Below are 25,962 nucleotides of genomic sequence, written 5' to 3' on the forward strand. Positions count from 1 at the left end.
CAGTCTGGGAGTTTTCAGTTACAACTCGACATCTGTAAGTGCCGGCTTAACTATAAAACACATAAATGAACGCAGCACCAAAAAATTTACACCTAAATTGAAACGCACTGCGAAATAAAAATATATTGTGCCTGAGTTGTGGAGTTTTTAAATGGTATCGCCGCGCAAGCCCGCTTCCTCCGCCAGTGCTGCGCCTCGCCTAGAGAACAATAACAACAACAATAACAGCATGTCGTAAGTATCTTAACCAAGTTAAGCCCTCGTTTTAAAACAACATGCCACATTCAATAATTAATAGGACCAAAAGCTGTGAGAGCCTCTTCTCGGCAAGCTCCCGCGAATCGGCGAGCCAAATCTATCAGCGCAAGCAGCTTCCCCGTACTGGCATGAAGTCCAGCAGCAATGGCGCTATGCGTCAGCCTGCCATGGTACCCAGCAACACCAACAGCGAAATACATCAGCGTGTGATGTCGGCGCGCAATCTACGCATGAAAACCTTTCAGAATCAGCTGGCCGATGCCCAAACCGAGATTGCTAATCTGGCGCACGAGAATCGCATGTTGCGCACCATGCATAAACGACAATCCAATGCGCTGAATAAATACGAGTCCACGGGAGCAGAATTGCCGCAGCTGTTGCATTCCCATGCCGAAGAGCTACGCGTCTGGCAGACCAAATTTCGCAATGTGCAAGCAGCCAACAAGGATCTGGAGGTGAAAATCAAGCAGAAAGAGGCACAAATATTGGCGCTAAGCGATCAGAACAAGCACTATAGTCAGCTAAATAAGGATAGGTATGTTTTTTAGATGATACATAATGTAAATATTTAATGATTGTACTACAATTTTTGACTAGAAACCTCGATGAGCGCCAGAAATTGCAGGAGAAGCTGCGTACATTGGAGCAGCGTTTGATCGAAAAGGATAACGATATGAAGCTCATGTCACGCAAGTTGCAGCTGGAAACGAAAAACTGTCGCCAGCAGCTGCTGAATGAACAGAAGCGCTGCAAGGAAGTGTTGCTCAAGCTTGAGAAGGCCAGATTGGAGCTTAGTGGCTATCGCAAGTTGGAAGAATTTACAGTCAGTTAATCAATCTGTTAAATATTTAAAAAATATATAATATTAATACCTTTAGCTTAATGACAAGTGCTCGGGGCGTCGCGCCAAGTTGAATGTCTTGGAGGACCTTGATCAATTTGAAAGCCTTGAAAAGCTAGAGAAATCACTGGAAACTTTGGACAGTGCCATTGAGAAACAAAATGAAGCTGACTTTAATGCGATGGGCTTGTCTAGCAAGTCCCCATTCTATGCTAAAAAAGATGGCGACGATGAGGATAAGAGCTCACTACTATCTGATGTGCCTGATGAGGAGGAAAAGCCTACAAAGCCCAAACTGGTGCTGCCACCAGCTGTGAAGCCCGTTGGTAACACGACAGTTACTGGATCGCGACCATCACTCAATCAGCTGTTGAATCAAAATAAAACCAATGCGAGCGGTAGCAAGTCTACCTTACGCCAGCGTGCTGGTGGACTACCCTTAGCTAGCGCTAGCTCGACTACTAGCAAACGTCGTGATGCCAATTTGTCCTTAAAGCAGGCCACAAGCGAAACAAAGTCAAACAAAACGCCCAAGACATTGGAATTTGATTATGCGGAAGACTATGAGCAGGAGGATGCAGGTATTGATGGTGAGGAGGACATGGATAATTATGGGGCAATGGGCAATGCGTCTGAAGGCGCTGATGATAACGATGAGGAGAATCCAAATGAAATGAGCATTGTCAACTACTCTACGTATATGGAAACCAAGACCGAAATTAATGAGATGCTGGACATGACTGAGGAAGATGACTATGATGACGATTCTTCTTCACAACTTACAAGTGGCGACACATCTGTAAGCTCAAGCTTTTATATATATATATATCATAAATTGTTATTGATTTCATTTATCTTAGAAAGCCACACCCGTCAAGGGCAATGGACGTCCGCCCAGCATGAAGGAGAATATGTCCAGCATACGCAAGCAGATCTCCGATGATTACAAGGAGCGTGAGAGCTTCCTGAATACTTTCTGTCGCCAGGCCTCAGGCAGCAGTGTGCGCGATGATCCCTCCAAGAAGAAGCGCAACAGCATTTCCACTGGCGCCCCTGCGGGACAAACCGTAGGAAGTCGCAAGCATGCGCTACTTGCTGCGCTCAAGGCTATCGATGATAACAAGAGCCAGGATTAAAGTTGCTAACAGTTCAACCTAGACTAAGCTATGTTAAATTATATATTTTGCAATTGATTGTAAGTAAAGAGCGCGCGCTGCGCTGCAGTTGCAGCAAGTGCGGCAACTGCTGCACAGCATGTTGGCTGCCATATGGATGACCTACCCATGGCAGGCTCTGTGTGCAACAGTTGCTGCACTTGACTACAATTGCTGCGCCGCTTCAAACGCAAAAAAAGTAGATCGTGTTTAAATGTTTATACAATTTTTTTAATAACTCATAGCTAGACTTATGAATATATTTAAATCAATTATTGTTTTTGTTGCGCACCTTGCTGATCGCACGGGATACCTTCTTGCGCAGCTCCTTTTGCCGTTTCATTTTGGAGGCCTCCTCGGCGCGTTTAGTCGCCTTGAACTTCTTCATGCGCTGCTGCGTCTCTTTGCGTTGGCGGAAACGCTTGTCCTTATAGTTTGTTTCAATCATCTTCATCATTTTGGATACCTTCTGCTCATAGGGTGAGTTTATAACAGCCACACGCTCCAAAGCTGTGCGAGGATTCTCTGGACCCAGCTTGGGCTTGTCTTTATAGGGCAGTGCGCGCTGCAATGCCTTGGGTATGACTAATGGACGGAAGATCTTGGGCTTGCGTGTGATCTCCGTATACATGCTATCCGGCTGTGCTTCATTCTTGATGGCACGCTCACGCTTTAGCTGCCCAAGTGTCTTCATGCCCTGCCATTGACTCTTCTCCGCGGGCGGTAGCAACAGCGTTGTAACAGGCGCATAGAAGCGTGGCACATCTACAGTAAACCACGTACGACAGAACACAATATCGCTAAGCAGAATTTTGTCTTCAAAAGTGGCACGATAGGAACCTTCGGGTGTATGATGTGCCTTCTTGATCTGACCACGTATGCCTGACACGGTTTTAATCTTAGCTCCCTCAAACTTGGCCACCTCCAATGACGAGTTAAACATGTCCTTTACAAACGCAGTGTTCTTGTATATCTTGAAGGGATGTCCCACCAGCTTGAGCTTCTTCATAATCTGCGACGATTTGTCCAACTCGGTGACGCAACCTGTGGCTGCAATGCGGAAACCCAAACGCTTCATTTCCTCCTGATCCTGCCGCACAGTTTGCAGCGCTAAGAAGCCCGTATTCTGTGGTGTTATGGGTCCCCAGAAGGTCATGCTGCAGGTCACATGATTAGGCGTATACTTCAAATAGCGCTGTCTAAAGTTATCCTCCACCTTGGCGTAAATGGCTACAGTTTGGAAGCGTCGCCAACCCATGGACACAATCAGAGGATCGCCTGTCTTGAGTATCTTCTTGTACCAACGATGTTTCTTCACCTTGCAATTGACATAGCCAACATTCTCCTCGGTCATGTTGAGAGCGCCTACTAACACCGGATAGCTGGCATCGAAATTATCCACAAACTCTGCGGGCAAGTTGTTAAAACCCAAGCGTACGTATAGTCCAGCGCGATAGCCTTCAATTTGTATACGCAGCTCATTGTCCAAATGAGCAAACTCACTCTTGTTGAGCTCACTTTGCTTTTGAGCCTCCGCCTTGAGGTCATCGTAGAAGCCATGATCGCCAGTTATACGACCCTCTTCTTCACCCTTTTCGCCACTATTGTCGTACTCAGCATCGAACTTTGCTTTAAGCTTCATCTTCTTGGCCATAAGCTCAGTTTTGGTGAGGTTCTCCTCCTCGACGCGCGTCATCCTGCGTTTGCCAAGGCTGGCGTCAGCAGATTCTGGTGCAACTTCTTTCTCAGCATCGTCATCATTTTTGGGCTTGCCACTATGTTGTGCACCAGTTTCTAGATCCTCAAAGTCGCCATAGACCTCACTGTCGTTATCGCTCATGTCATCCAACTTGAGCAAATTCTCTGCATCTTCGGAAGCCTTCCATTTACCAGTAACAAAGCAGTTCTTAATCAGCAGCTTGTTCTCATCGGATAGCCAATCTCTTGTGGCATCTAAAAAGGCAAGGAATTTATATAAAACATATGCTCAAACACTTGACTAACCGCCCTGATACTCGAATCCGCAGCGCTCCTCCTTGTCACGTATATCCTTATCCTTCTGCAGCTCAGTCTGCTGCTTGGAGGCCACGCGAAATAGACCACCCAGCTCTTCGTCAGAATCTCCACCTTGTTCATCTGCCTCTTGCTTGTTGCGCTCGCTTTGATTATATACGCCATAAACAATTCGCATGAGGTTACGGGACTCCGAGTGACGTTGTAGAAAAGCATCTTGCGCTTTCTGCGCCAAATTCGTCTTCCAGCTCATATTGCTGGCCAATATGCGCGACTCTTCATCATCGGACTCATCCGACTCTTCATCTCCGCCTTTCATGTCTGTCAAGCTTTGATACTCCTCATCGCCAGAGGACGCATCCTCGCTATCTTGTTCAGCATCCTGCTCCTCATCACTGCTTTCGCCACGCCAATCTTTCGCTGCAAACTCATCCTCCTCGTCGCTGGAGGCTGCATCTAAGCCAGAATCATCGGCTTCAGCTTCATCGTCAGATCCAGAAGCCTCATCGTCGCTTTTAAAGTCCTTGGATTTAATGGGCGCAGCATCAGAGAAGAGACGGAATTCCTGTTGCTCAATTTGCTCATCCATGGTTGATTTTTTGTCTATCAGCTTGCTAACCAGCGCCTCCTGCTCCGTTGCTTCGGCTGTTTTCTCTTTGTGCGAGTGCGAGCCTTGCAGCTCTATGTAGACCGCATCTTTGTCATAGACAATGCCGCCCACACCCGACATGGGCGCATAAAGCAAACGCTCTTTTTCCAAGAGACTGCGTTTCTTCTCAGTGCCAGGCAGTGGACACGGATCGGGAATGACGCTTAGCTCATCGATGCGTGCATCTCCCAGGCCTGCAATATGCACCATGTGCTCCTGCTTAAGCGGTACACCACGCACATAGCCATAGAGCACTACCTCGCGATCGCATTTGGGATTGCGGCGCACAGTATCTGTGTTGGTGACATCCTCCATGCGGTCCACGAGTAGATAACTGTGTGCGCCACGCCATTGCAGCGGTCGGAATTTCATAACGGAGATAAAGCGTCCCAAATTCTTGATCTCGTTGCGCAAGTACTCGCCATGCAGCAGTCCGGATAAATAGAACAATTTGGCGCCATCGTAGACTTCAGTCCAGAAGCGGTGCTTCAGTTCTTTCTTGCGCTTACGCAACTGTTTAGTGTTCTTAATCATATCCAGATGGGTAAGCACGCCCATTATCTTGGGCATGCCATGCACCTGGCAAATATTAAGAAATTCAAAAATCTCCATTTCAAAGCCATAACTGGCATCGCAAAGCAGCAGCACCAAATCTGCGCACTTGGCAACATCAATCATGGAGTTGATGTCATTGTTGCATTCCAGCAGCGTAATGCGGCGCTTCTTTGATGTCACTATGGTAATGGGACCGCGTATTTCGGTCACATTTGTGCGCGTGAAACTCTTGATAAGATTGTTTATCAATGTCGTTTTGCCCACCTTCGGCGGACCCACAACGGCTATTAGCACTGGTGGCGGCTCATCTGGCGTCTGATCCACCACAGGTATGTGTTGCTTCTTGGCTGTGAGATCCTCCTTGCGCCGGAAATTTCGCTCAGCTCTTTGTGCCGAGTTAATCGCAAAGGCTTTCGGATTGCGTTGGCGCGCAGTCAGCTCGGGCTCTTTTTGGTTAGCATCTTTCTTAGTTTTCAGCTTCTTTTTGTCAGCCTTGACGCCAGACTGACGTGCACGATGCTGCTTGCGTTTATCTTGGCCTACATCGTCGGCCATAATTTGGCAAATATTTTTAAATGTTTACAAGTTAATAGCACGTGTTGAACGATAGTATCGTAGAAACTAATGAGTGACCAGGCGGGCATAAACGGCGTTGCCACTCTTGCGGTTGATTGCTGATGATACTTTGTGGGCAAGCTCACTGTCATCATTGCCGTGATTGAAACAAAAAAAAAATAGTTTAGGTAAAAAAATCTTATAGGGAAGCGAAGCGAAAGCGAGGTGCAGAGTAGTTCAGGTAATGCAAATAAAACAAAAAGCCATGCAAAATGGTAAAGTATAGTAAGTACAAGCGACGGCAAAGGTTGAACTTTCGCTGGGAGCAAAGCACAACGCCTTTGTCGGCAATTGCGAATGTGGTTTTGTGTCGTTAAGGGGGACGAGGAGGGACTGTGAGTAGGGTGGGTGGCGGTGGCCAGTGGCAGTGTAAATTTCCGGAGCCGCCTGCAACGAGATGTACGTCGACTTCAATGCCGCTGGCCAATCCGTCTGACCTTGTGCTGCTATCGATTTCTTAAATTGCATAAAAAACCATTTCAATGCAAAAAAAAAAAAATGAAATAAGTGAACTGCACACAAGTGAAGGTTAAACATCTTCTATGGCGCACGGACGCTGTTCTTTGTTTGCGACAACAAAAATATGCAAGAAATGAAAAAAAAAGAGCACAGCAGACGTCAGACTGTATACATTATTTTATTCACAAGCTAAACAAAAGCAACAAAAGTGAAAATTAATTGCCAACTTTGTAGTTTCATTTATTTTCTGTACGTCTTAACGCAGATATGGAGAGTCCTTGTGAGTCGGAAAGTTCACTGGACGGCGGTACAATGCTGCCACCGAGTCCAGTATCAAGAGAGCAGCTGCAGAAGCGCATCGAGTCACTAACGCAACAAAATAAGTGAGTTAAACAAAGAGTTAAATAATAGAGATTTTTGTTATAAACTTTTCAATGCTTACTTAGAGTTCTAAAGGCTGAGCTGGACACATCAAAGACTAAATGCAAAGTGGTACAAGAGGAGAATCGCTTTCTTAAGCAGGCTTCAGTCATCATCGTAAGTATTGAGCTGTGCGATCTTTCTAGAAATACTTGACAAATGTTTAACTTTGAACAGCAAGCCAAGGCGGAACAAGAGGAGGAATACATTTCCAACACATTGCTGAAAAAGATTCAAGCATTGAAAAAAGAGAAGGAGACGCTAGCCCATCACTATGAGCGCGAGGAGGAATGCCTAACCAATGATTTGTCGCGCAAGCTTGACCAGCTGCGCCAGGAGAAATGCAAGCTGGAACAGACACTCGAACAGGAGCAAGAGTGTTTGGTTAATAAGCTAATGCGCAAAATTGAGAAACTGCAGGCAGAGACAGATAACAAGCAAACCAATTTGGAGCAACTGCGTCGCGAAATGGTTGAGCTGGAGAACACGCTGGAGCAGGAGCAGGAGGCACTAGTCAACAAGCTGTGGAAGCGTATGGACAAGCTGGAGACTGAGAAGCGTTCACTGCAAATCAAACTTGATCAGCCGGTGTCTGATCCAACAACGCCACGTGATATCACCAATAATGCCAATGGCGACACCGCCACCAATCTGAGCGCACACATACAAACGCTGCGCTCCGAGGTTGTGCGTCTGCGCGCCAATCTCGCTACCGCCCAAAAGGAGGAGAAATCAATCAGGGAAGAGAACGCACGCCTGCAGCGCAAGCTTAAGCAGGAAGTAGAACGACGCGAGGCGCTCTGCCGCCATCTATCTGAATCGGAGTCATCGCTCGAAATGGACGAGGAGCGTTTTTATAATGAGAATTTAATGGCCTCTGGGCCAAGCACTGCCGCCGCTGTCAACGCTCAAAGACAGCGCACTATCAGCAGTCCCGTCTCGCACAGTCCATCGAGCAGTCGCCCGCTCAGTCCAGGCACAGCTGGTCAGAACCGTTGCTATGCCTGCGGACAACTTGTGGTGAGCTTAGAAAAGTTAACAACAATGCATCATAAACTAAAAGTAAATATTTGCCTTGCAGAATCGACGCGCCAGTGAGCGCTTTATAAAGCCAGCATTGCCTACGCCCATGCTGGGTCTAAACACTTCCGCACCAAATGTGCTAACCAACATAACAAATCCACTGCTGGCCACTGGTTCTGCTGCCATTTATGGTAATAATACTGCAGGTGCTACAGCCGGTGGATTTCTGTCGAATTTGAGCAGCGAACGACTGAGCTTGGGTGCGGTGCTGCCACAGGCAACAGCGGCAGGTACATTTCTTGCTGGAGGCATACTCTCGATGAATAACCAGTTAACAGGCACATCCAGCAGCGCATCGTCCTCATCGTCCAACTTGATGAACAATTCGTCCAGCGGCAATTTGGTTAACAGTGGCAGCAACTCTTCACTTTCGGCTTTTACGCCAACTAATCCGCCAAACGGCGGTGCGGCCACGGCTTTTATACAGCCAGCCAGTCCCATGGATACATCGACATGCAAGGATTAGGTATCTGTGTTACCACTATATATATATTTATATATATATACACTATACTATATATATATTTTCTTTCCCTCGCTACACTACTCACACACACAAACACACACGCACGCCCAACAACAACACCACACCACACACATTTACATATATACACATACAAATTCGCACGCAAGCAACCAACCAGTTTAACGAAAGTATAAAAACATTAAAATCTTCACTATATTTGTAAGCTTCTCTATCTCTCTTTGGAGCGGCTCAAAGTCGCATTACATTTATTTCTATTTGATCAAAATCTCTTAAAGTTATGGCGACAAACTAAAACCTCCTTCAATTATATACTATCGAAATTCCTAGACGCGCGTTCTTAGGAGTTTACGAATATTTAGTACTATATTTAAGAAATGAAATGTTTTTTACTTCTGTTCGGTTCCATTTAAATGATAATCTAAAAATATGTATTTAAAGCCGATTCCCCACTTTTCCTCGCATGCATTGTGGGTCTTAAAAGTTTTTGAAGTACGTACATGTAAGCCAACAAATAAAGTTCAACAATTTAAGCTATCCACCTGTCTTCTATTAAATACATTGTATGGGAAGGGGGTCTTTTTTGAAAATATTCGTTTGAATTTGTGCTCCCTTCTACAACATTGGTAAATGGGCCATAAATATGTGCGCACATCTGGCAGCATTGCGGATACCGATAAGTCTTTTGGTATATAAGAGAGAATCTTTTTTAAAAACCAAACAGAAATATAATACATTGGATGCAGAAGCTGCTATCTCTGCGCTTGGTGAAACCTACATAAAGCTATATAATAAAAAAAAAAACACAATTTTATATATCGATATTATTGAAACTATCGGACATGTTCGGCAATATATATATATATAGCAATATATAGAGGCAATATAAGCTAGATTGAGGAGAAAAAAAAGATAGAACAAGCTAGATTCAAAATTTGCTTCAAAAGTCATGTGAAAACCAAAAAAAATTTCAGGTCAGAAAAAAAAAAAAAAAAAACAGCGCCTGCAAATTTTATTCAATTATGAAGGCAATTGAACATTGGGCATAGTAAACCACCAAGCTATCAAAAAGGCTATTTCCCGCTACCCGCTAGTTCACAATTTGTCCCGCTATTTGCTTTTTAAACAGCCAGATATAGCGGGCAAAAAGCTAAAATGGCAACGCTGCTCCTAACAAAAAAATAATAAACAAAAAAAATTTTGTTGTCGAAGCGGAAGCACGCACACGGCCGCGCTCGGTTAACATTTAATATTATTTACGAGATACATGTGCAAAAATATTGGATGAGCGTGTTTTTTGTTTGACAACATACTTTGTTACCAAATGGAAAAAGTAAAACGTTTATAAATAATCGCGGCCGCTTTGTGTTCACGTCCATTAAATTTCTGCAAAAGCGACTGGCAATTATCACAAAAATAGCAATATTCAATCAAATTCAAATGTGTGAGAGTGTGCATGTGTTTTGGCCAAATCGGAAAAATCATTTGCCAAAATAGCTATATACGCTATATATACCAATACGTATTGGTGCCTGTGTGTGTATATGTGTGTGTGTGTATATGCGGAAAACAAATAACAATATCAAACGGCAATTGTTTCAAGTGAATTGCAATAATTTTGTTGGCTGGCCAGATGTGTTTAATAAATGATTCCGATTGCGCCAGTTGTATATTATTATGGCCTTGTTGAATAAACTCTTCTTTCCGTCGGTATCAGCACCAACCGCAGCAGCAGCAGCAACACCTACGCACCCACCATCGCAGTCCGCTGCGCCACAAACACAAACAACGCACACAGCCGCTTGCGCGACAACAACAACAACAACAGCAGCCCCAATTTATAGCCAAACGACGACAGTAGCGGAGGCGGCTTCACGTACACACGCCTCCGCTTCAAACGCTGCCGGCAACAATAATAGTTCGTCGTCCGCGAAAGCTACGCAAACGTCCAGAAATTATCTAAGGTAAGTGTTTGCGCCTCTCTAATTACAAGTGTAAACACAGACAATGACAAATTTACAGAGAGAGATATCGCAAGTGATTGCAATGTGGACATTTGTCCATCTCTAAGGCCAGGTGTTTGGGTTTGCAAAAACAAAGAACAGTTAGGCGCAGCTGCAAATGCAGCCGGCTACACACAAACACACACATGCACATGCAAGTGCTTAGTGGATTAGTTAATTTGGTCTGCTATTCAATTTTGGATTTTCATCTGTCTCTTCCTCTTTGTGTCTCGTACGTAAATTGCCAAAACGTCAACGGGGGCCATTAAACTCACAGTGGACATTTTGGCAAATGTTTTGATTATTCGTCACGTACGCCACAAATGTGCATAGATATAAGCAGCAGAATGTATGCATGTATTTGTGGATCGATAACTGTTTAGCTGTAGCTGTAGCTGCTGCTGTTCCTGTTGCTGTAGAGTCAAAGTGCAAGTCAAAGGTGCGCCAACAACACAATTACCGCTTCTTGTTGTTGTTGTTGCTGTTGCTAGTGCCACTGCTCTCAATTACTCGGCATAGCCCCACCAACTTCCACTTCCCCATTTTTCATTCGGCTCTCGTGTGTGTTCGTTAGTTTTTGCTTCGTTTATAGGCGCGCGCGCTCTGCTTATGCTCGTGTGCTCGCTCTCTCTCGCTCACACGCGCACGAATCATAGGTTGGTGATCAACGCGACGTTGTGTGTGTATGTGCAGCGGGCGTCTGTATGTGTGTGTGTGTGGGGGAAGGGGGGGGCAGCGCAGAGTCTACGGCGGCCGCAAATGTAAATAAAAGCGAATCACATGACTTGCTAATCGGCGTTCACAGTCGCTGCCTGCTCGCTCTCGTGATTATTATGTCATACACATTTTGTTGTTGCACTGGCGGCCACCGTTGGGTGACGTACATGTATTAGAATTTTAGTAGCACTAATAAACACACTGAAACATTAATAAACTAATGCGCTAAATCAATAAAGCACTTTAAGTAATTATAGTGCTTCTAAAATTGAATTTTGATTTGTTTGCTCAGGTTTTGGGGCATTTGTTGATAGTGTAGTGTATACAAAATTCGTCATGCGTGTGTCGTTGCGCAGATTTGTTGTTTCTCATGTGCTCTGCTGGTAATTCATTTAATTATTATTTATTACTTTGTGCAGTATGTAGTGCTTATGCTATGTTGATTTCTGACGCTGCCACCCAATCCCCCCTAGATGTTGTTTATTTGTTTGTTTACTTAATGATTGTGTGACATTAAAAGGGCGCACTGTGGCATAAACGTTTGCGATCAACAACGAATTTCAATTGTTCAATTACAATTTGCATTTTCCGATTTGTTTATCAACGTGCGCGCAAAGCGTTTCAATTTTTATTTTATGTCTGTGTTAACTCGATTAAATCGGTCAAGTTAATGTCCAGAAACTCGCTCGATAAGGCAACAAGCGTATATCATAAAAACATTATTTTGGCAGCTACAAGTGTATATTGGGCAATTGTTAACACACACGCACACACACGCACAAGTTCAGTTAAAAAACAAACTTAAAAGTCACAGCTGCCGCTCACTCACACAATTGCAGTTAACATCACGTGATAAACTTTTCGCTCAGCTAATTAAATGTGAGGTTTTTGCACTTTGCTGTATGTAAACTTTAAACGCTCGACAGTTAACAGTTAGCTATAAGCGTGTGGGTGGCTGGTGGGTGGTGGGAGTTGGGCGTTTGCTTCAGTAGCGCACACATGTGTGCAAACATAAATTAAGTTTGTACTAGGTCAGGTATTCGTTTAGCTGTAAGCCCCATCCCATAAAATTAATCATATATAAGTAGTGGGCGTGCGTGTGTGTGTTTGTCTGTTGACAGTTAGGCTATTATTTATGAAATTGTTTATAGTTTTGGCAAGTTCAAGTTACGCTCGCGTAAATTTCCATTGCTTTTATTATGCAAACATACACACATAATAAACTTCTTTAAGCTCTTATCTTTAATTTCCATATGGCTTGCGACTGAAATTCCTCAGAAAATACTTTTCTATGGTATTTTATCTACAGAGCCCGCAACCCACAAATGCGCTAAAAGTAAGCGTGTGATCATCATTATGACTATATATATGTACATATAGTCAGAGTGCTTAGCTGCTTAGAGTGGTCGTGTCATGCGGGCCGGGCCGCTCCTCTCCAGTGAATCATGGCCAAGTTGAGTCCATATTTAGACATTCGCCAGCCAAGTCACATGACAGCGAGGCCTGCAAACAATATGCGAAAAAAACACAAATAAAATTTCAAAAAGAAAAAAAAAATAAACAAGTGCTTTAACTTAAACAAACCGTTATTGTTATACACTTACTTAAATAATTCAATTTGCTTTGCTCGACTAATGTAGGCTAAAGCTAAAATTTTGATTTCGCAACTTGCTTAAATTTTTGCTTAGACTAGAATAGCATATTATTATTTAATCAGCTTTATGTGCTAAATGGAATTTTCTATCTGCTTTCTAAATCTCAATAACTCGATTAATTTATGATGATGTTATCAAATAGATTAATATTTGCAATTTCTATGCACAAGAACAAAAGCTCGAATATTTAGAGTGCATAGTTAATTCTACTGGTTCCATAAATTTACAAATAAAATTTCAATACACAATCAATACAGTTTTATTTCTACAATTCTAAACAAAGTAAAAATAAAGCGAATTTCATCATAAATGTTTACTATTTTTAGTCATAAATTGTCTGATAAATAAATTATACGCACATATAATAAACTCTATGTGCATTGATAATAATAAATAAAAAGATAACTTTGCTTTACAATTTAATTGAACATTTCTTTTAATATACAACCCAGAATCCATAATTAGAAATTTTAGCTATTTACTGCTCAAGCAAATTCTCAATTCATATTTATTTATTTCATACACTTGAATTAATTTTAATTTTCTCTTCGCCCAATGCCTTGCAGAATTTGCAAGTTAACGCCAAAAAAAAGATGAACAGTTAACATCATGTGGCCAACATTAGTTTGTTAACCCAATTGTCTAGCCTGAATGAATGTATATGCAAACAAATGTAGATATTAGCACGTGGCTAATAATTCTCGGTAAATAAATACAATTTGTGCTGTTCCTTTCTACTTTTTTTGTGGGGAATTTCAATTGTTTACAAAGAGTGAAACGCAAATATTCAAACAAATACATCACTGCAAACAACTAAAAGAGACAAGCACGTGGCAAGCAATCTGTCTGTATGTATGTACATATATGTATATCTATATATGTATATAAATGTCCATATGGCCCAATTAGCACTCGATTGTGGAAACTTTATGCCAACAAACTGTTTATAGTTGGCTAACAAAGACAGCGCGAGAGGCTCGTGTGAGTTTTTTGATTGCGAATCAAATTTGACAAACACACACACACACACAGGACACACACAAAGTCAGAAAAATATGTATGTATATCTATATATAAATCAATCTTTTGTTATGAAAAATTTCATTAAAATCATATTTGAATGCCGTGTGGCAAAAGAAAAAAAATCAAATTATATTGATTGTAAATTGGAAATTCAGTTAAGTTGATAAGTGTAGCGCAAACTCGCACATCAATCATTAGCACACCAATCAAATATATATGCGCCCTATAAATACCTACAATCCCACAATGCTTATGTGCATTAACTATTATGATTTACATTCGTGTCCAATTGGCAGATCAGCCTTATGACCAATTGTCCAGGGCGCCAAACTGTCTGCCCAAGCGCCAAGTCAATTGGAGTTTAAATTGGGTTTTTTGCCTCAAGTGTAACATTGCTAGTGCACGACTTATTTGCTTAGGGCTTTCAAAAAAAAGGGGGCTGGGTGGGGCTTAACAATTGCGTCGCACAGTTTGCGCCTCGTGCCCAACAACAAAGAGACCTATTATCTATCCCGTGTTTAGTTATAGTATCTAGGGTATAATTTGTTGGTTTGGCTTCAACAAAAATTCGTGGGAATTATTTATAATAGTACGAGCACACAGTATGTACATACATATTATTTATATAAATTATAAAAAATAGTAAACAATAATTAATTGGCATGCATATGCAGTTTAAAACAAATGCCGCATTAAATACTATATTTAAAATTAGCTAAACTCTGTTTTTATTATGTGGGAGTTTTATGAAATTGCGTGAAATTAATTTAATTAATTCTTTTTTATTGCACAACATTCAAATATTTATTCTTTTTTTACAATTAACATATAACAAGTTTTTATTTATTTTAAAAAGAGCCGTGGGAATTTTAAGATTGCATGTTCGTTTGAAATAAGTGAATAAACCAAACATAAGTAATTTTGTTTTTTGGCAAGCATTGGGCACAGTTTAAGCTTAAAAAAGTTAGTCAAATAAAACAAGTTTTTAAAATAGAAAATTAGATCATGACTTAAGCTTAAGAGTATTTAAGCCAGCTCAAATTTATTTGAAATTTATGTAAACGTTATCAAATTAACTTTTATATTGTATAAAACCTTTTATATTGTCAATATACAATCAGTTTAATTAAAATTAAATATAACATATTCTTGTATAACGCGTGCGTATACGTAACCAATATACCCCATCGAATGTAAATTGTTTACAAGCGTATAATCACATTTAAATGCCAACGTTGCCTTTTGCCATTGCGCTCCATGAGTTAAGTCTCGTGGTCTGCCAAGTCATATGAGTTGTCGTTGTTGTTGTTGTTGTTGTTGCTTTGAACTGATAGCTGGACGCGCTGCTTTGTCTGCTGTCTGTTGTCATCATCGTCATCATCATCATTGTTGCTGTTGTCGCCAGTAATTATCAGTTGACTGAATTGCTTTTGCTTTTCAAAACAGTCAACATCAAAATTAAACATTCGACCCTAGCCCTGCCCCCCGCTTTGGTCTCTCTCTCTCTCTCTCTCTCTCTCTTTAGCAAAAAGTAGAAAGTGCTCTTTGAGCGAGGTGTAAATAAAGTTGTTAAGCTGCAGTCGTCACGTCAACTTTGAACATTTGTTTATGATCGTCGCCGTGTGAGGAGGGGGGGGACACATAAATCACTTGATGCGTGCCTTAATAATTTATTTATAATGTTTTTGTTATTCCACGTATATAAATATACGCTGCATTTGATAAGGCACTTTTTGAGCCAAATATTAAGTAAATTAAATATTTATTTTGGCACAGGTTTTAGTCTTTTCGCTGTCACATGATGCGCTGCTGTGTGTTGCCAGCTTCCGCTTTTAATTTTACTTTTTATTTTTGTGTTAGCTTATAACACACGTCGATTGGGTGGACGAACGGACGGACGACGCTACTCATGGTTTATTAATGAGCTTGTATGTGCTTCATTCATTGTTTGCTTTTATGCTGATTTTTACCTTTTGTATTTTTTTAGTATTTCAAGTGTCACTTGGCAATCAATCGACGACGTCTTTGCTTTTGCTGTTGTTGTTGTTGTTGCCTCATTTGTTTGCCTGCTACATTTCTCATTACCTGGCACACACTCTGGCGAGTCCACTGCCCAGTTGCTCGGGCATGACATGACTACGTTGCCAATTACCGCAGCGATAACAGCCACAACAACAAAAACAACAAGAAAAGGCCTTTGCCAATTTGCTTTGAACTTGACATTCGATTATTTGCGCACTTGAATGTTAGCCGAACGTGCGAGCGGGGGTGAAGGTCGTTCCAAATCTGATACAACCACTTGAGCTCAAACATACATACATTACTATATCTTTATATAGTAGTTGTCATTTCTGCCCACTTATCATAACGGCTTTGACTGCAGTTAATGACTGACTGCATCTCTCTCATGTCGAGAGACGATTTGCTTATTACACGCGCCTATGTAAGAAAATACAACAGGCTACGTCGCCTACGTCGCAGTCAACGTTAGCGCTGGCGTCGCTGTCGCAGCTGGCGTTGCGCCTGTTGTCATTTTCATTGTCGTTGTGGCTGCGACGCCATCGTTGGTTTTGGTTTTGGTCATGTGACTTGTTGGAGCAACTGGTTGCTGTTGCTGTTGTTGTTGTAGTCACTTTGGAAATCTGTTTTTATTTGCACGCTCTCTTTCATACACATACAGTTACAAAGGCACACACATATAAAAACAAAGAAATAGCTGCCATGCTGTGTAATACGATGTGCGCGCTTAATTTGATTTTATCATGTAACTATATATAGTTTGCTCTCGAAATTTAATTACAAATCCCTTTGGAAAAGCAGTGCTAATCAAAAAAGCAATCGCCTTAAGCTGATAAGTAGCCGACAATCAATCAAAGACCTCTTGAAGACTGCCTTGGCCCAAAGAGCTCCAAGCGCCTTACAACGATCACACACACACACACAGAGACACAAGCTACAAACATATATATGCGCATATGTGTTCGTGTGTGCGTTTGTATTTGCTTTGTTTTATTTCATTTTATTATTATTATTTTTTCTTACTTTGCTTTGTTGCTTCTTGATTTTTCTTGTTTTGCTTGCGTAGCTGCAAAAAAGCATGTGACCCAAGTTTTTATGCCAACGCCAGCATGTGCGAGCGAGTGCGCAATAGCGCCAAACAGCGAAGCATATGAGATAGAGATAGCGCTAAAGCTAGAGCAAAGCGAAAAGCGCTTCTGCTGCGGAATCGCATTGCACCGAAGCTGCAAATACTCTCTCTCTCTCTCTCTCTCTGTCTTGCTGCTTCATATGAAGGTGAGGAGTGTATTTATTTAGCTGATAGCAACGAAAGTGCGTTTACCTCCTCCGCAGTCGCTCTCTCTTCGCTCTCTTTGGCTCATGCTCTGCAAGGTTATCGAAATCATTAAATGCGTATATTGCTGATTATGCTGTGAATTTCAAATATTTATACTTTAAAAATATAAATTAAAATTATTATATGCGTGCTATATGCTCTTTTATTGCGCTAATCATTTTTAATATTTTATAGTAGCAATCTTAATAAATAAATTAATTTTTAGCAAGCTGCTGTTAATTTATATGACGCCCATTGATCTGTCAGTGGGTCGAGTGCATGATTACCTATTGCTATACATATATCCATCAAAACTGAAAACTTTCGAGCTTGGAGGCAAGTGCCATAAATTGTGGGCAAAGTCTAAAGGCCAGCGGTTTTTTGGGTTTGCAAACTAATCCATCACTGAAAAAAAACAAAGCAACACATGCACAAATATGAGTACATGACTCTGTGTGTGTGTGTGTGGTTGTTTTTTTAAATAAAATATTAACACATCAGCGAGGTGACAGACAGGCGCACAGCTTAAGGCACAGAGCGGCGGCGGTGGCGGTGGCATGTGATGCTCACAGTCGGACGCTTTGTGGAATCATGTGAGCAGCAATTGTTGCCCCCTGGCGCAGCAAAGTCAACCGCACCATGCCCCATGCGGCAGACATCGGCAGTTGTCGTTAGTTGTAGTCGCAGTCGTTTATCTGCATAATATATATATATATAATGTATATACATATTTATATAAGTAATGTATATATATATATATCGATCAAGCGCTTACTTGCTTATACTGACTGAAGCTTTGCGCCTGGCATTGCGTACTATTCGCTTGTTTATCGTCGTTTAGTCAAGACCGACTGCTGTTCGAACCAAACCGATGCGATCCGATGTCAAAATAATACGTAGCCGTACCCGTAGCCGTTGCCGCCTTGAACTTCCATTTGGCGTCAGGCAGCGCTGCCATAAAGATGCAAGCCTATTAAGCATAATTAATAAATTGCAAAAAAAGTGTTAATTCTGTGTCGTTTGTTGTTGTTGTTGTTGTTAAGTACCGTTATTACCTAAAGCTTACATGCATACAACGCCATTTAAATACAAGTAAGCCTTGCTCCCAATCATAACTACAAAGCGAACCGCGCACAAGACTCGTGACCCAAGTGCTGGCCGGCCACTAGTAGTAGCTGCTCTGGCATACACAAACCAGTCGGGCCCACTTAACTAATCTAAGTGTCTTACACACAGTTAAAAATTTCCCCTAACTTATCGCGGTGTCATGAAACAAAATGTGGCAATAAAAAAAAACAAAAACAAAACATAAGCTAGAGGCAGCGTTAGCGACGCTGCTGCTCTCAGCAGCGGTTATTAAATCCGGACGTACACACACAAGCGCAAGAATATTTGTTAATTATAGCGCTAATTTCATCAGTTAATTTAGAGCGCTACTTATTGTTAGACAAGCCATTTATAAACGCACTAAAAATAAATTAACTCAAATCTTCGCTGCGTCGAAAGCGAACTAACTAAGCAAAATCGTGTCTAACGATTTACTGTTTGGCACCTCGTTACGCTTTTTAGCAAGTGCATAGAAGAGTTCAAACCAATAACCGATAATGCCAGCCCCAGCAGATCTTATCGTGGACTCTACTTCTTGGCAACGCCTTACAAAATGCCAAAGTTGAGCAGCAGCAGCAGAAGCACGAACAGGCGGGCGGGCGGGTGGTCATGGGGCTTGGGGTTTGGCTAATGCCATGAGTAATCATCACGTGCCAGCAGCTTTCTATATATAGAGTGTGTCCACAATTGAGGCAAGTGCGCATTATATATACGCCAACGCCAACGCCGACAACTACTATTTTGCATATATATAAAGCATATATATGTCTGCCTTTAGATTCAGATACATATATTTAGCCTGTGGACAATGTAAGTGTAACATGCGATTCACGCTCACTCTATACACACGTGTGTGTGTGTGTGTGTGTGTGTCGTATAGGCGACAAAAGTCTCTTAAAGATCAACATTGAATAAAATCACATGATTTTGATAGCTGCCGTTGTCATTATTATGACGCATAACCATGATGCTTATGATAATAATGATGTTGATGAGGTGGAAGCTTCGCTTCCAAGGTGAAGCACGCGACATAGCGACGATTCGCTGAATAATAACCGAAGAAAACAGTTGTGTATAGCATAAAGACTTTAGTTACATTATGTGCAATTTTAAAACAACAATTTAAATTTCAATTTTATGCACCACAATGCGGTGAGTTACCAAAAATTCGACATTGTTGCTGATAAGAGTTTAATGCTCAAGCCTAACATCGTTAAAAGCAAATTAAGATAGTTAATTTCAGCAGAAATTATTAATTAATAAAGTATTGAGGGCTTGTGATTGGTTAGTTTATATTTAGTTAGATTTTAAGTAGCCATTGATTACAATTAAATTAATTCTTATCAATTCCCATTTGCAGTCAATTTCCCTTCGATGAAAGTCAAGTGCGTGTGCTGCTCTACAGAGAGGACGACAGTCATGGGCGACGCTTGCTCTTCGACTCGCATGCGCTGCAGAAGGTGATCTTCAAGGATAATGGCAACAACAACAGTTGCAGCGGCGGCGGCGGCGGCGGCGGTGGCAAGTTCCTTAAGAACGACAAGTCCACAACGCTGCAGAACGGAAAGAAGATTCAAACCAAAGCACATTCCAGCAACAACAACAGCAACAATCTGATTGAAGTCTGCGCTGAATATGGTTACAAGGTTAGTTACGAAATGAAATATCTTGAGTTTATAGCAGACTTATGTTCTCTTTGGCTTGGCAGCACAATCGTCCGTCGGGCGCGGATATTACGCCCATTGGCGAGATGGTCTTTGGCTCGCTGGCCATGTCCTATTGCGGCACTGCGCTAAAGGTGCACTGGCTGCCGCAGCCGGCGCGCATACTCTGCTCCCAGGTCTACCTGACGCCCACTAGCAATGGCGCGGGCGCAGCTGCGGGCAGTGGCGTCTCAGGCAGCGGGCATTCGCCTTACTCCACGCTCTCCATGAACAGTCTGAGCACGCCGCGCACTTCGATCTGCAGCGAACATGGCTCCATGGATGGGCTCTCTATGAACTCCTTCTCCATGCCCTTCAGCGTCAGCGTGGGGCGACAAATGAGCCTGACGCCACCGCTGGATGTGCCAGCGCCCGATCAGCAGTCGCTGTCCATCAACTCCACGGACAGCGGGCCGCGCTTCAGCTCCACCTACAGCAATGCCACCGACTCGGGCTACTCGGCCAGCGGCAGCGGCACTGTGGGCGCCTATTTCGGCGGCGATCAGTGGTCGTATCAGTACTCGACGCGCAGCAGTCTGGGCAGCGTGCTCTCGGACCAGTCGGATCAGGCCAAGCGCAAGCTCAGCCTGGACGAATGGAGCTACTACGCCAGCTCGCCGCATCTGGATGAGTTCGCCAGCGATGGCTGCCTGCAGCGTCGAATCTCGCGCAATCTGCGCACCTCCTTCGAGTACGAGCATTCCAAGAACGATCTGATTGGCTTCTTCAGCGACAACTACACACAGCAGACGCAGCAGGCAGCGCCAGGTGGCAGCGAAGGCGCCGGCATGACCGCGCCGCAGTATCGACGCGCCAGCTACTGCGCCAATGAGTCCAGAAGCAATCCGGAGATAGGACGGCGTGGCCACAATCTACGACGTCGCGCCAAGCTGGGCCTGGCCGTATGCATTACCATGAGCGAGTCCTTCGAGGAGGAAATGGAGCTCTTCTGCAGCGAGCACATAGCACTGCTGGAGTCCATGCTGAGTCGCCTGCGTGCGAGCACGGAGCACGCGTATATCAATCATAAGAATTTTCTGCAGGTAAATTTAATAATAAATTAAATTGTTTGCATACAATTAATAAATTTGGCATTGCAGATCATGTTCCAAGCCTGGCAGGATGCACAGCAATGGTTCAGCGACTTGTTTACAGCGCCGCGTATCAAGACGCCCGTCTGGCTGAGCATCACCACCAGCGGCAGCAAGTACTCCAAGACGGTAGCGGAGCGTTTCATCAAAGAGCTGTGTGATCTTTTATCATTTGCCGATACCAAGGACTCCAACTTGTAAGCAAGCATTGCATACAAGCAATTTTCCAAGCTAATTGATTTTTATTGCTTGTAGCTTCATTAGCACCATGCTAACGGGCATTTTAACCTATCATCTGGGCTGGGTGGCCACTGTCTCCGCCTTTAACAGCAACAGCTCGCGCAGCTTGAGCGCTACGCCTTCCTCTGCTGCGCTGGAGCGACGCGCCAAGCTGCTCAAAGTCTCACAGAAGCATCCGTACAATGCGCTGTGGGCGCAGTTGGGAGATCTCTATGGCGCCATTGGTCTGCCACCCAAGCTGGCGCGCACTGTTATCTATGGCACTGAGAAAATGTGGGTGGAGAAGCTGCTCAATGTGCTCACCTATTTCATACGCTGCAGCGAGGTGCGACGTGCCGCGAAGCGTGAGGATTTCAACAAGCAGCTCATCAGCGAGCTGGTAATGAATCAGCATAGCCAGGAGCAGCAGCAGCAGCAGCACAAGAGTCCGCCCAGCATGCGGCAACGTGGCAAGCCGAGCTTGGGTCTGACGCGCTGCAAGTCGAGCAAACAGAATCTAAGCGCTTTGGTGGCGGATGTGGATCAGCAGCAGGAGCTGGACAGCGGCACTGAGGACCTGGACCAGCAGCAGCAGCAGCTGCAGCAGGCGCAACAGCTGCCGCAGCAGGATGCACAGTTCATAGGCACGCTGAAGAAGAATGAAATACCCACTGTGCTGGCATTTCGGGACTCGCATTTTGTGCAGCAGGAGCTGCGCATTGGCAACTATCTCATGGACACGGGCATAGAGAAGAAGACGCTGCTGGCGCGCCAAGCGCAGCAATATTTCCACACGGGCAAGGACGGACGCATACGGTTGACAGTGACGACGCCAGATAATGTGGAGATGTGCATGGAGGAGGACTCCAATGCGGGCTCAGTGGCCACCAGCGGCAGCATTGATGATGGCGCCATCGAAGCGCTGGAGTTTGATGAAAGCAAAACGCCGAAGCATGAGCCTGAGCTGGAGCCACAGCCCACATCGCAGCGCAAGAAACATTTCTTCTGGAACATTGTGCCCACGGCGGGAGTGAAGGAGGGGCTCAGTCTAAGCGACGTGGCCAAGCTGCAGCAGGGCGTGAAGCTGATCAATCGCAAGCTGGAGCGACGCGCCAGCAACTATTCCGTGGAGAGCAATGCGCCGAGCATTAAGGATGAGCCCGAGGATAAGCTGGGCGAACTGCAGCGACGCATTTCGCACTTGTCGCTGTCGGATCTCATTACGCAGAACAGCATGGGCAAGAGCGACCGCATGACCTGGGGCATTGAGCCCATCAAGGAGAACGTCAGTCTGGAGGAGCAAATTCACTTCGACAACTGCCAGAAGCTCATTGAGCGCGAGCATGGAATTTGCCGCCAACCCTCGGTGGACAATGGCAACGGCGTTGTCTTTGTGCTCGGCGACAATGAGCAGCTCATAAATCTCAAGAAGAGCAACGAAGATCTCAGCGAGGATGCAGGCAAGCTGCCGGCGCAGCTGTGTGCGCTGCATCAGCGCAGCCATGACATGGCCAACAAGAAGCACTCGGGCATGAAGTTTAACTTTGAGCAATATCCGCAAATCGCCACCAACTACATGAAGAGCAAGAATCTGCTCATGTCCAACTATGATTTGCTTATGGACAAGGCCAGCAAGCTGGAGGCCAGCGAGGCGCTCAAGAGCAGCGACAGCAGCGTCACGCTGCATCAGCAGCATCAGCAGCAGCAGCAACAGCTGGAGCCCACAACCAGCAGCAGCAGCAGCACCAACTTGCACTCCACGGCGGTCAGCACGGAGCTCTGCGTGCTTTGCAACGGCGGCGCCAGCGCCACCTACCAAACACCCTCGAATGCCACTGAGCTGGAGTTTGAAACGGATGAAGTGCATTGCTACAACGAGAGCAGCAACAATTCCAGCGCCATGCGCTCTGTCAACTCTGCCGCCTCCATAGACACGCTCAAGTCCATGCCAGAGCCAGCGACGACGCCCAACTATACGCGCCGCCAGCAGAACAAGCGTGTGCCCTCGCAGCGCAGCTCCATCTCTTCGGTGGCCGCCAAGTGTGCAGCAGTCAACGAGCAGCAACAGGTGCTCAAGCTGCCCGTGCCTGGCATCAAGGAACTGCCGCAGGAGGATGAGCCACCCGGCGACAAGCTGCGCGCTGGCTTCATTCCATCGCTGCTGCTGAGCGTCAGTGATCATTATGTCTCCGATATGGTGCTGCAGGTTGGTGCTGCATTCAATTGCTCTATTTATTTTTTTGCTAATTGTTCGTTCCTCGCTTAGGGCACCTGTGCGCCGCCTAATAAATGGGAAATGCATCTACGCGAGGATCTGGCGCTGGCCGCACGCTCCGCCTCGCTCATTTCACAGCCAGCTGAGAATATAGCCATTGTGGCCGACATGGACAAGTGGGATGTGCGTCTAATCTCATCACAGGCGCAGCAGTTTCCCTATGCGGGCGGCCAGAGCGCACCCGTGGGCATGTCCCAGCTGGTGGCCAGCATGCTGGAAACAGTGCAGGCCATGCACGTGGGCGGCATTCCAGCCTATGAGGTAGCTCATCTAAATTGCGATTTAATATCAATTGCTTATTGTTTGTTTATCTTGCAGTGCTTGTCCTTTTTGGAGTCCAAGCTACAGGAGATCTATCTGCAGTCGGAGACGCTGGCCGCATTTCTGCTTGAAACCGATCCTTGCCGACTGAGTGACATTACCACACCGCTGCAGCTGACGGACAACGATGTGCCGCTGCTTCTGTCCATTGCCTACATACACACGCCCAAGATTAGTCGCAAGTGCGGCATCAGCTTTAGATGACGCACCATCAGCTGCAGCTGTTAGCCTTGCCAATTGCCAATTGCCACATTCATTTAATTCGTAAACCACATCTCACGCGCATCGTCCCCAAAGCGAAACAAGCAAATACTCCAGCGAATTTTCATTTCACTGATTTTGTGATATATTTTTATGAATATAGCGTGTAGTAGTTGTAACGTACATATATATAGAAATCACAATTTATCATCATAATTCTAACCATATATGTAACTTACATTACATACATACATACGCACATTTAATTTAGGGCGCACACTCATCGCAGTCACATGAAGAAGTATTGTAAATTATTTGACTTAGATTTAGTTTGGATGATTGGGGGGGCCGAGAGCTTAGCAGCACTTGAGGCTGCTATCGATTGGACAAACGTATCATGTGCCTCCTTCATACTTTAGTTAGCGCTTAAATTAGAATTAATAATTTATGACAGCTATAATCTATTAACGATTTAATTGTATTGCCCACAATACAATCTCTGTAGATAAGAAACGGGCGGGTTGCGGGGGTGCAGTTAGCAATATAAACATTCGAGAATTAACATTATATATATATACATATAGTATATAAGCAATGGATAAATTTGTATACGTATTTTTGAAAAAGAAAACAACAAAAACAACAAATCAGAAATAAACAACAAATCAGAAATAAAAACATTTGAATTGCATTCTAAAGTTTTTTCATATTCTTTGTGGGATGTTTCTTTCAGGCTGAATTTTTAGGGGTTCCAGCGAATTTAAATAGGAGATGCATAGGAAGGTCCTCTTCCGTTTCCGGTTGAAGTAATGAAAGAAACTTATGGCCAGAAAACAAAGTCCTGCGGCCTTGTTTTTTGTTTTATTTCAAGCAATTTATTATCAATAAGCAATATTTCAGCCAAATTACAAGTCCGGATCCTGATTGTTCTATAATACGTTATGCTGGCGATTGGAAAATACAATTTAAATGAGTGTATACATTTTGTATGCCCTAAAAAACTATTTGCACAAGTTATCAATGAAAATATTAAACAAAGAAGTAAATTTGGTTTAAACATTTTACACTTTCAAAAGCTGTAAGTAAGCGAAAGGACATCCGATTTTACAGTTTCATGTGTCTTTATACTCGTGAGATGCATGAGAATAAAACTGCATTCAAATTTTAAAGTTAACATTTTTTAATATTTTGGCAAAAAATGCAGTGTTACCCCTTGCTTAAATATCAAATATACGAACAAATTTAAAATTTGTCTAATGCTTATTGTAAGGATGCAACTTTGTTTTTAATTTCAATTTGAGTATAAAACCATAAAACCGAATCGGCTAATTTTTGACCAAGATATGATCAAGAAACAAATGGTGCAGACTTGCGTTTTGTTGAATTTCACACTTTGAGAAGCTATAACTCAGTTAAAACAAATCCGATTTAAGTGTTTTATACAATTTTATGAGGACGTGACAAACACAATTAAAAATATATGAGATATAAAAAATTTATAAATTATATATATAAATTATAATTTATGAACGAAAGAGTACGCAAACCAGAACATTTTCTTTAAAATATAAACTTTTCATAGGCTCTAACTCGGTGAAAGGATGTTCGATTTCAGAGTTTCCTGCCTTGTCATACTCGTGAGAAACATCTTAATGAAACAGTTTGGAGAATTCAAGATTTTCAACAATTTGAAAAAAACCGTGGTGGTTAGCCTTTGAATTTATCTCAAAATCGCTAAAATATATAAGTTGTAAAATCGAAAAACTAATGATGCAACTTTTG

At 43.4% G+C, this 25,962-nt stretch overlaps 4 protein-coding genes and 1 long non-coding RNA gene across 6 annotated transcripts; 3 read left to right on the forward strand and 2 right to left on the reverse strand.

The window, feature by feature from the left end:
• Window positions 1-32: 32 nt before the first annotated feature.
• Window positions 33-2,455, forward strand: LOC108598618 (lebercilin). Its single transcript, XM_017985317.1, has 5 exons — window positions 33-234; window positions 299-793; window positions 856-1,081; window positions 1,137-1,898; window positions 1,960-2,455. The coding sequence occupies exons 1-5, from the start codon at window positions 152-154 to the stop codon at window positions 2,233-2,235; spliced, it is 1,842 nt and encodes a 613-aa protein (XP_017840806.1). The 5' UTR covers window positions 33-151; the 3' UTR covers window positions 2,236-2,455.
• A 47-nt stretch (window positions 2,456-2,502) lies between these two features.
• LOC108600547 (ribosome biogenesis protein BMS1 homolog) lies at window positions 2,503-6,069 on the reverse strand. Its single transcript, XM_017988205.2, has 2 exons — window positions 4,258-6,069; window positions 2,503-4,206 (listed from the first exon to the last, which is right to left on the reverse strand). The coding sequence occupies exons 1-2, from the start codon at window positions 6,023-6,025 to the stop codon at window positions 2,522-2,524; spliced, it is 3,453 nt and encodes a 1,150-aa protein (XP_017843694.1). The 5' UTR covers window positions 6,026-6,069; the 3' UTR covers window positions 2,503-2,521.
• Window positions 6,070-6,164: 95 nt separating this feature from the next.
• Window positions 6,165-8,602, forward strand: LOC108600548 (coiled-coil domain-containing protein 6). Its single transcript, XM_017988207.2, has 5 exons — window positions 6,165-6,266; window positions 6,810-6,927; window positions 6,991-7,081; window positions 7,142-7,984; window positions 8,046-8,602. Exons 2-5 carry the CDS (start codon window positions 6,812-6,814, stop codon window positions 8,511-8,513), a joined length of 1,518 nt encoding a protein of 505 aa, XP_017843696.2. The 5' UTR covers window positions 6,165-6,266; window positions 6,810-6,811; the 3' UTR covers window positions 8,514-8,602.
• Window positions 8,603-9,747: 1,145 nt separating this feature from the next.
• On the forward strand, window positions 9,748-24,805 carry LOC108600484 (folliculin-interacting protein 1). 2 transcript variants are annotated; one of them, XM_017988109.2, is made up of 7 exons: window positions 9,748-10,495; window positions 19,731-20,016; window positions 20,079-21,116; window positions 21,174-21,361; window positions 21,420-23,589; window positions 23,650-23,919; window positions 23,977-24,805. In XM_017988109.2, exons 1-7 carry the CDS (start codon window positions 10,209-10,211, stop codon window positions 24,181-24,183), a joined length of 4,446 nt encoding a protein of 1,481 aa, XP_017843598.2. In that variant the 5' UTR covers window positions 9,748-10,208; the 3' UTR covers window positions 24,184-24,805. The 2 variants fall into 2 exon arrangements, with proteins under 2 accessions (XP_017843598.2, XP_017843599.2); XM_017988110.2 differs by lacking the exon at window positions 9,748-10,495 and adding an exon at window positions 18,312-18,355.
• On the reverse strand, window positions 17,418-18,615 carry LOC108600485. The gene is made up of 3 exons (XR_001915189.1): window positions 18,319-18,615; window positions 18,039-18,233; window positions 17,418-17,958 (listed from the first exon to the last, which is right to left on the reverse strand). It is a non-coding gene; the product is annotated as an uncharacterized LOC108600485 (long non-coding RNA).
• Window positions 24,806-25,962: the final 1,157 nt, after the last annotated feature.

The sequence above is a fragment of the Drosophila busckii genome, chromosome 3L (genome assembly GCF_011750605.1).
Source record: "Drosophila busckii strain San Diego stock center, stock number 13000-0081.31 chromosome 3L, ASM1175060v1, whole genome shotgun sequence".
Taxonomy (NCBI): domain Eukaryota; kingdom Metazoa; phylum Arthropoda; class Insecta; order Diptera; family Drosophilidae; genus Drosophila; species Drosophila busckii.

What these genes read in the sequence shown, in the direction of transcription:
- LOC108598618 (XM_017985317.1), top strand. Translation starts at nt 152, where the DNA reads ATGGTATCGCCGCGCAAGCCCGCTTCCTCCGCCAGTGCTGCGCCTCGC. An exon ending in AACAACAATAACAGCATGTC is followed by an intron (nt 235 to 298) that starts GTAAGTATCTTA and finishes AATAATTAATAG; the next exon opens with GACCAAAAGCTGTGAGAGCC. An exon ending in TTACAAGTGGCGACACATCT is followed by an intron (nt 1,899 to 1,959) that starts GTAAGCTCAAGC and finishes CATTTATCTTAG; the next exon opens with AAAGCCACACCCGTCAAGGG.
- LOC108600547 (XM_017988205.2), bottom strand. Translation starts at nt 6,025, where the DNA reads ATGGCCGACGATGTAGGCCAAGATAAACGCAAGCAGCATCGTGCACGT. An exon ending in CGGATTCGAGTATCAGGGCG is followed by an intron (nt 4,207 to 4,257) that starts GTTAGTCAAGTG and finishes TTGCCTTTTTAG; the next exon opens with ATGCCACAAGAGATTGGCTA.
- LOC108600548 (XM_017988207.2), top strand. Translation starts at nt 6,812, where the DNA reads ATGGAGAGTCCTTGTGAGTCGGAAAGTTCACTGGACGGCGGTACAATG. An exon ending in TCACTAACGCAACAAAATAA is followed by an intron (nt 6,928 to 6,990) that starts GTGAGTTAAACA and finishes ATGCTTACTTAG; the next exon opens with AGTTCTAAAGGCTGAGCTGG. An exon ending in AGCAGGCTTCAGTCATCATC is followed by an intron (nt 7,082 to 7,141) that starts GTAAGTATTGAG and finishes AACTTTGAACAG; the next exon opens with CAAGCCAAGGCGGAACAAGA.
- LOC108600484 (XM_017988109.2), top strand. Translation starts at nt 10,209, where the DNA reads ATGGCCTTGTTGAATAAACTCTTCTTTCCGTCGGTATCAGCACCAACC. An exon ending in TCTCCGATATGGTGCTGCAG is followed by an intron (nt 23,590 to 23,649) that starts GTTGGTGCTGCA and finishes TTCCTCGCTTAG; the next exon opens with GGCACCTGTGCGCCGCCTAA. An exon ending in GCGGCATTCCAGCCTATGAG is followed by an intron (nt 23,920 to 23,976) that starts GTAGCTCATCTA and finishes TTTATCTTGCAG; the next exon opens with TGCTTGTCCTTTTTGGAGTC.